At 46.3% G+C, this 8767-nt stretch overlaps 1 protein-coding gene and 1 long non-coding RNA gene across 2 annotated transcripts in view; one reads left to right on the top strand and one right to left on the bottom strand.

Moving 5' to 3' along the window:
* Window positions 1–1630: 1630 nt before the first annotated feature.
* Window positions 1631–8767, top strand: part of HOMEZ (homeobox and leucine zipper encoding) — a 34530-nt gene continuing 27393 nt past the window's right edge. The window contains exons 1-2 of the mRNA XM_011990672.1: window positions 1631–1771; window positions 8018–8175. Coding sequence (XP_011846062.1) covers window positions 8130–8175 — 46 coding nt within the window. The 5' untranslated portion in view covers window positions 1631–1771; window positions 8018–8129. The remainder of the gene's footprint in view (window positions 1772–8017; window positions 8176–8767) is intronic.
* LOC105547189 lies at window positions 5335–7854 on the bottom strand. The gene is made up of 3 exons (XR_001007189.1): window positions 6868–7854; window positions 6360–6559; window positions 5335–6030 (listed from the first exon to the last, which is right to left on the bottom strand). It is a non-coding gene; the product is annotated as an uncharacterized LOC105547189 (long non-coding RNA).

Here is an 8767-nt window from a genome sequence, read left to right as displayed (position 1 = left end):
GGCGGGGGGGCCGGGGGAGTGGGCGGAACCAACGAAGCTCGGGGAGATCCGGGTGTTAAAAGCTGGTTGGATATGAGTGAAAGGGACCCAGACGGTAGGAGGAAGGAGACCCGAAACGGCACCGGAGGGATTAGAAAAAAAGGAAAAGAATGGGGATGATGGTGGCTTTCCCTTCAGTGAGTGGGCACTGGGAGAAAGGGAGGAGGTCCATCAGGCCTAGGCAGTTGAAGAAGGTTAAGAACCTTTTGGAGACGGAGGAGGTATGATGTGAAGTAGCCCACCCAGTCGAAGTCATTTAGATTGCTGGCGCATTCCCTCTTCTTACCCACCTTTTCCACCTCAGATCCCCCGTCCTACCCATCCTAGCTTTAACTCAGCCATAATTGCCTTGCTTAATCCCAGGAACCTGACCACTGCTCCTTGGTCCTTGGCATTAGGACGGGATTCCCTTGTCACCTCTGACAGTTCCTGGCTGCAGTGTCCGGACTGGCTGGGGAGTGATGACAGGTAGCCATCAGAGCTCCAGCCTCCAGGCAGCTTTAGGGATTAAAATGGAGGCCAAAGCAACTCCAGACCTGTTTTTATAGCCAAATACTGTGGTGCCTCCGGGGTTGTACACTCAGGGGCTTCCAGGAAAATGCCAACCTTACCTTTCTGGAGTGCCTTTTAATAACCTCTAAGCACTTTATGGACTGATTGTCGAGGGACGGTGAATCAGGAGAATGACTATTCTGATTTCCTTTGTCTCCGAAAAGGAATTCCCTGACTATATAACTTTGGGCAAGTTACTTCACCTCTTTGTGCCCCAGTTTTTTCCTTGGAAAACTGGATTTAGGTTAGATGATCTTTTAAGGCTCCTTGTATGATATTTTGTGATCTGTACATGGCAGAGTATAGATTAGAAGCCACATTTTGCAACCTAGTGCTATGGTTCAGAATACATAGTACCCCAAGCGTCTGGCTGGGGCCGAGGATGGGCCCTCCAGTTCTTGGCACAGATGTTCCAGAGCCCACGAAGCATCCCATAACCAACCATCAGCCCATCATCTGCTCCATTTTGCTCTTGCCCTCACAGACTTTCAGCCTCCATGCTCTGAGACAACTGTGGATAGGTACATCTCTTTTGGTGAAAATGATGCTTGAGAACCCAAAAGATTAAAGGAAACAATGTTAGGGGCTTTTGTGGGGATAAAAGATAATGGGTATGTGGAATAGAAACATTTCAAATGAAGAATCAAAACATTTCAATCAATCCACTTGGTTGTAAAAAAACAAAACAAATAAAACACTTAAGCAACTTGAATAGTAAATGGCATCAGAAGATGGCAGTCTGCTCCATAACCAGAGCAAGTGCAGCGGGAAAGCTGGACTCTCATACCCACTCACATTCATGCCTTATGTCTCTCCTCCTGGTTAACCTTAAGAGGGGAGTGATTCCTCTGCTGGTTGCTGCTTTTCCTTTTCTCTTACCCTATTCCTAACCTCTTTGCTTCTCTCTTTCTTTCCTTGTGTCTCTCCCTTCTCATCACTTTTTTTCTTTTAACATACAGGGCATTTACCTTCATTTTGTCTATTTCCATTTGTTTCCTTCTTCATTCTTGTTCATCTCTGTTATTCCTTCTCCCTCCAGAAGGGATGGAAACCCTATTTTCTTTTCTCCAAGACTGTGGTTGGTCTACTTTCCTCACTCGGGCTCCTTGACAGTCTTCTAGAAGAGAGGAGGAGGAAAAGAAGCAGTTTCTGATGTTACAAATGAACAAGGATCTCCCAGGTAACCAACTCTCCACACCCATTTCTGTTACTAATTTTTCAAAGAGAAATTTCTGGTTCCCCTTCTTCCTTATCACTGAGTGAAGGGGGACAGGCATGCACATGTGCCCATACATGCATTCAGAATAGAGTGTGGGGGCGGGTGCGATGGATCACGCCTGTAATCCCAGCTCTTTGGGAGGCTGAGGCAGGTGGATCATTTGAGGTCAGAAGTTCAAGACCAGCCTGGCCAACATAGTGAAACCCTGTCTCTACTAAAAATACAAAACTTAGCCGTGCATGGTGACTCATGCCTGTAGTCCCAGCTACTCAGGAGGCTGAGGCAGGAGAATCACTTTAACGGGGAGATGGAGGTTGCAGTGAGCTGAGATTGTGCCACTGCACTCCAGCCTGGGTGACAGTGAGACTCCGTACCAAAAAAAAAAAAAAAAAGAATAGAATATGGGGCTTGTTACCATGCCCCTCCTGTCCACAACCTTAGTCTTTGAGAAAAGATGACTGAAAGAGAGGAACCCTCCAAGTCATTCCTCAAACAAATGCCCATTTAAACATCATCCTTGTGAAGAAAACAGGAAGAATGTCATGTACCACGTGGATCACCTTCAGTTCAAAGTTGCAGCAAAGTGAAGAAACTACTGGAAGCCACCCAGCAATGCACTGTTTAGTCATCAATTAGGAGCCCACGGGAGGATAATAGGGAGACTGGGTGGAGGCTCAGTTTGTAATAATCTCTTGTCTAATGTATGTGTGTCACTGCCATGTTGTATTAACAATAGTGAGGGCTCACATTTACTTAATACTTGTGTGCTAAAATCTGTTTTTTTTTTCTTTCCAGAACTATGACTCGATCGTAAAATCTGTTTTGTTTGCATGCATGCCCAAAACAACTCTATGAGTAGAACATTATCATTATCTGTATTTTAGAGATGAGGAAACAGGATCAGAGAAGCTCAGTGATTTGTTCAAGATCACACAGCTAGTAAATGGCAGAAGTAGGATTGTGAACCCAGGGAATCTCCAGAGCCTCTGTGTAACCATGATGTTATATTTTTTTCCTCTTTTAAAACAAAATTAAAAACCTTGCTATAATCTCTTATGAAAAGACCATAGTTTCTGATTGTGCTCTGCCTTCCCATCCTGCCAATCTTCTGGACTGGCTTGGAGAAGACGGGGGGCCCCCAAGCTTCATCTGTGACTTAAAGGAGTTTGCTGCTGTCTCCTGTGTCAGTGTCCCATCAGCACGGGACCCCCCTCACCTGCCTACTTACACTCTAGCCTTTCCATACATTGGAATTGTCTCCTGGCCCTAGCCAGCGCTCCACACCTGTTGGTGTGCCACCTCCCTCCCTCTTCCCCCACTGGCCTTGAACAGATAAACCCCCTACTGTTGCCACTAGGTTGGGTCCATGACTGAGACACCTGCTAGAGGGTCTGTGCTTGGGCCTTTTCTAGGAATCCTGATGTTACTGGGTAAGTGCCAACTCTGTGGGCAGAATGCTAATGATAATCCTGTTCCCTAAGCTCTTTCTCTCTGAGAAGTACCCTGGCTCACTCCCCCCAATCTCAGCTTTATAGAACAACATTTTGGTCTTGATTATTCCCATATTGAGCTGCCCCAAGGCTTGGGTAAGCTGTTAGTTTCCCCACTGCCTCAGGGCTGGGTCTGGCTGAGCTACTTTCTTATGCACACAAATAATGGGTGTCTCCTTGGAACCTGACTTTACATAACTATCAGTGCTACCAAACCTTGTAAAATAGGGAAGAAACTAATATTTCTTGAGTGGCTCTCTGGAGAGATTCCCTGCCCTGATGCCTTTGGTGTGTACTCCTTTCCCAGGACTTCAGCACTGAGATTTTCCCAACCCCCTGGCTTACCCTCGCGTTGGGTTGAGCTGATTCAGCACTACCACAAACCCCACCATCTGCAAATCAACCAAGATTAGTCAGTATGCCCTTTCTATCTTGCACTGCTCTTCCAAAACTTCCATCTGTATTTCTCATACCCCCAGTAAGCAAAGCTGAGTGTGCTAGGAGAGAGCTGCATCTACTGCTTTCTCCCAGCCAGGTGCAGTCTAATCTGACACAGGGAACGCTAGAAGTTTAGCGGAATCTTCAGCCACCCTATTAATGTGTCACACATTAGGCGTTATGGTGGAAACTCCTCTGACGGCTCATGACTGTATGAACAGGAGCAATTTGGAATATAACATGCCAGCGGTGCACTGGGAAGTGCTGTAAGAGAAAACACTACCAAGGTCATAGGCTTGGGTCCTTGAGGCAATCCAGCTCTGTTGCCCATTCCTCTCATCCAGACCGCAGGTATCTGCCTACACCTACCTGTCCCATAGCTTCCGTCCTGTTTTGTTTGTTTTTCTTTGTGAATGTAGAAAAACATTTCATTGTGAGCCCTAGCTCCTCGGTTTTCCATCTAACACCTACATTCCCTTGTTTCTAACTGCTATGGTTTTCTGGAGCCTGTTGGGGTCTTTACAGTTTGCAGGTCACAGAATCAGACCTGAAAAGGCTTCTCTTCAGACATCATTGGCTCCAGGCTCCTTTACAGATGAGAACACAGGTCCAGAGGTGAGAAACGACTCTAGCAGGGTCATAGAATTTGTTAGTGCAGCTCAAGATGGGACTTAAACTCAGGCCTCCTTATCGCATCCCATTCCCAGGCTAAGAAACAGGTCTGTGCTGGGTGTAGTGGTTCATACTTGTAATCGCAACACTTTGGGAGGCTGAGGCAGGAGCGTTGCTTGAGCCCAGGAGTTTGCGACTTAGTGACATAGTGGGACCCTGTCTCTAGAAAAACTTAAAAAATTAGCTAGACATGGTGGCACACGTCTGTAGTCCCAGCTATTCGGGAACCTGAGACAGGAGGATCGTTTGAGCGCAAGAGTTGGAGGTTACTGAGCTATGATCACACCACTACACTCCAGCCTAGTGACAGTGAGACCCTCAAAAAATATATAAAATAAAAATAAGAAAAGAAAGAGGTCTCTACACAAACCCGTGATTTTCCATGGCAAAGGATAACATCATAAATGTTTCATTTTCTGCTATTAGTTTCCATTCCTTTCCCCATCCAGGCGAAAAAGAGAAACAAAAGACAATGACAGTATTTTCTGTGTCCCCAACTTTGGCACTTTTGTTGATGTTGCTAAGGAGCAGTGACCTTGCTAAAAAGACTGAATAATCCATCCACTGAATAGCTAACCTGGGGAGGAAATGAAAATTTCCTATGTGAATCTTCCCAAATCAACCCTGTGCACTTGGCCCTCAACCCAATAGTATTGTGCCTCACTTCGACTTCCATGGGCAACTGCCCTCCCTTCTGGACATAAAACCTCACATTTTAAATAAAGTTGAAATATGAAAAGAAAGTATGTAATAAGATATTCAGAAGTATTGTGTGTTTGGGGCTAAGGGCAGCAAGAGACTCAGAAGCAAGATTCCCTCCTTGACTCAATTTCTTGGTCACCTTGTTTCTTTTTGTGTGTGTGTCCAGAAAAATTTAGTAAGTTTGCTTATAATTATTATAAAGTTGAACCACTGAAACATTTTGACTTGCATTAATGCTTTACTTCCCCACCCACATTTTTATTAAAAATTCACACACACATGAAAATTGAAAAACTGACAACACCTGACTTCTGTCTCCTATTCTGCTCACAGTCATATACTTAGGTACCTTTTGACCCCATGGGGGAAAAAAATCTAACATTCAGAACTGCCAATAACAGGAAGCAGAGACTTTTTTTTTTTTTTTTTTGAGAATGAAGTTTCCCCTATCATAATGGATTCTTAAGTACATTCTTCACGCATGCAGCATGCTAACTGGATGTCTTTTGACATAGGTGTTACACGTGTGGCATGGACAACACACAGGTTGGTGTCTTCAAAAGGCCAACCAGATAGGCTTTGCTTGCCTCCTGCAAGGCACCACTAAGCTGCACTCTGGAAGGGCAAATCTCTTTTAAAGTCCTGAGCAATTTCTCACACCAGATGCTGGAAGGGAAGTTTGCGAATCAGTTCAGTAGATGTCTGATAATGTCTAATTTCAGGGAGTACCACAGTACCAGGCCTGTAATGACGAGGTTTCTTCACCCTCCAGTAGAGGGCACACGCTTGTGAGCAGTTTTTGTGGGAGGTCGGGGGGAGTGTGTGTGCGTTGTTTTTTGGGTTTTTTTCCTGAGACAGAGTCTTGCTGTCGCCCAGGCTGGAGTGCAGTGCACGATCTCGGCTTACTGCAACCTCAGCCTCCCCAGGTTCAAGCGATTCTCCTTGCCTCAGTCCCCGAGTATCTGGGACTACAGGCACGCACTGCCACACCCGGCTAATTTTTTTTTTTTTTTTTTTTTTTTTTAAGTAGACACGGGGCTTCACTATGTTGGACAGACTGGTCTTGAACTCCTGACCTCAAGTGATCTGCCCGCCTCGGCCTCCCAGAGTGCTAGGATTACAGGCGTGAGCCACTGTGGCTGGCCAATTTTTGTTGTTGTTGCTTATTTGTTTGTTTGTTTGAGACGGAGTCTTGCTCTCCCAGGCTGGAGTGCAGTGGCGCCATCTCAGCTCACTGCAACCTACGCCTCCTGGGTTCCAGCGATTCTCCTGCCTCAGCCTCCAGAGTAGCTGGGATTACAGGTGCGTGCCACCACGCCAGGCTAATTTTTGTATTTTTAGTGGAGACGGGGGTTTCACCACGTTGACCAGGCTGGTTTCGAACTCCTGACCTCAGATGATCCACCCGCTCGGCCTCCCAAAGGGCTGAGATTACAGGTGTGAGCCCCTGCGCCGGACGCCCAGTTTTTGTTTGTTTGTTTGTTTGTTTGAGACGGAGTCTGGCTCTCCCAGGCTGGAGTGCAGTGGCGCGATCTCGGCTCACTGCAAGCTCGGCCTCCCGGATTCACACCATTCTTCTGCCTCAGCCTCCGGAGTAGCTGGGACTACAGGCGCCCGCCACCACGCCCGGCTAATTTTTTATGTTTTTAGTAGAGACGGGGTTTCACCGTGTTAGCCAGGATGGTCTCGATCTGCTGACCTCGTGATCTGCCCACCTCGGCCTCCCAAAGTGCTGGGATTACAAGCGTGAGCCACCGCTCCCGGCCGTTTTTGTATTTTTTTTAGTAGAGTCGGGGTTCTGCCATGTTGGGCAGGCTGGTGTCGAACTCCAGGCCACACGTGATCCGCCCGCCTCGGCCTCCTGAAGTGCTGAAATTACAGGCATGAGCCATCTCGCCCAGCTGGAGCAGCTTTTGTAGCCAGTTGCTTCCTGGGTGCTTTACCTCCAGTCAATTTGTGAGCAGTCTGCTTTGTGTGAGACTGTGAGAGAGACCTCCTTACTTACTCCCCTTCTTCAGCTAGAGCTCAGGGAGCTAGAGATGGCCCTGGTTAGAGAGCTACCTTATTTCCTAAAAGTCCTATTCTCTTTCTACTGGAGTGCCCTCTGGCTATGCAAACGCGGAGAGGAAGGATTTTTGGAGGACTCAGGCAGGCCTGACCTAAGACACTCCCAACGGGATCCTATCATCATTTTGGGTAGTGGGAAATTTACCAAGGCCCAGCTCTTCTCTGGAACCCAGTACCAACTGCTTTAACCAAGAGTTAAAGGGAAGAGCTTGGGGAAAGCCCTGCGTTTCTCCTTGGGTGGGGGAATCCTTCCTTAAGGAGGCCATCTGAATTACATTCTGCTGCTGCTTTTTTTTTTTTTTTTTTTTTTTTTTTAAGACAGAGTCTTACTCTGTGGCTAGGCCAGAGTGCAGTGATGCAATCTCGGCTCACTGCAACCTCCGTCTCCCGGGTTCAAGCGATTCTCCTGCCTCAGCCTCTGGAGTAGCTGGGACTACAGGCGTGCACTACCATGGCCAGCTAATTTTTGTATTTTTAGTAGAGACACGCTTTCACCCTGTTGGCCAGGATGGTCTCTATCTCTTGAGCTTGTGATCCGCCCCCCTCGGCCTCCCAAAGTGCTGGGATTACAGGCCTGAGCCACCGCACCCGGCCTACATTCTACTTCTTAAGTGCTGGATGGAAGAGCAAAGCACTTACCAAATGCAACCCCCTAAAGCGGAGGAGGAGAAATATGGAAAGGAAAAGCAAGGATGTCTGCCTAATTCAGAATGGAGTGATCCATTATACAAGGAAGAGGTCCTTGAAAAAGATTAAGTTCTAACAGGATTGACTTCTACATCACTTGAATAATGAAAGAATCCAATTACCCTCAAAGTAATTAGAATGTTCCTACTAGGGAAGCCCTACCCTGAGAATAACAGATGCCTCCTCATTACATCATAATGGCCAAGTTGTGATGTCGGCACAGAGCACTTACTGGTCAGTAAGTGTTGTAAGTGAAACAAGATATGCTGAAGAGCAGAATCAGCATGAGGAGCAGACACCCCAGGAGAGGTAAGTGGGTTCGCTCCATGGCTTATTGTCCAGGGTCTCTGTGGCCCCAACCTCATTGCAGACTTCTCACATTTTTGATTAGGTGTGTCTGAACTCTTTTCTCCACTAACCTTCAATGCAGCTTTTGCTATCCCAAGTCTATCCGAAATCCTCAATCATTGCAGTTCGTACTAATCAGCCCTCCAGCTCTGATATTTCTTAGGAGACAGAGCCCAGGGTACTGGAGTATGATTTCCCCAAATGGCCCAGAAACTCCCCATATCCATTCGGTTAGTCCCAGGGGTAGATCCAGGTTTTTGGGTGCCTGAAATGTGTAACTTTTGGAGCCCCCTTTAAGAAAAATAAATACAAGATTAGGGGGAAAACGTGAATATTTGTTTTAGAATGAGAAAAGCTGTCAACGAATAATTTTTTTAAAAGCTGTCAAAAATTGTCTACCTGACAAACCTATATATTAGTCTACAATTTTTTTAAGCTGCCTGCTCTGATAGCCTTTTCATATGATAAATACGTTTTCCTAAAGAGAAAAGTAATTCAGTCTTCCAGAAAGATTGATCATATTTCAAAAATCCCCCACCTTTTTTTTTTTTTT

This window comes from Mandrillus leucophaeus, unplaced genomic scaffold, assembly GCF_000951045.1.
Source record: "Mandrillus leucophaeus isolate KB7577 unplaced genomic scaffold, Mleu.le_1.0 Scaffold380, whole genome shotgun sequence".
NCBI lineage: Eukaryota > Metazoa > Chordata > Mammalia > Primates > Cercopithecidae > Mandrillus > Mandrillus leucophaeus.
This window is presented reverse-complemented; position numbering and strand designations above follow the sequence as displayed.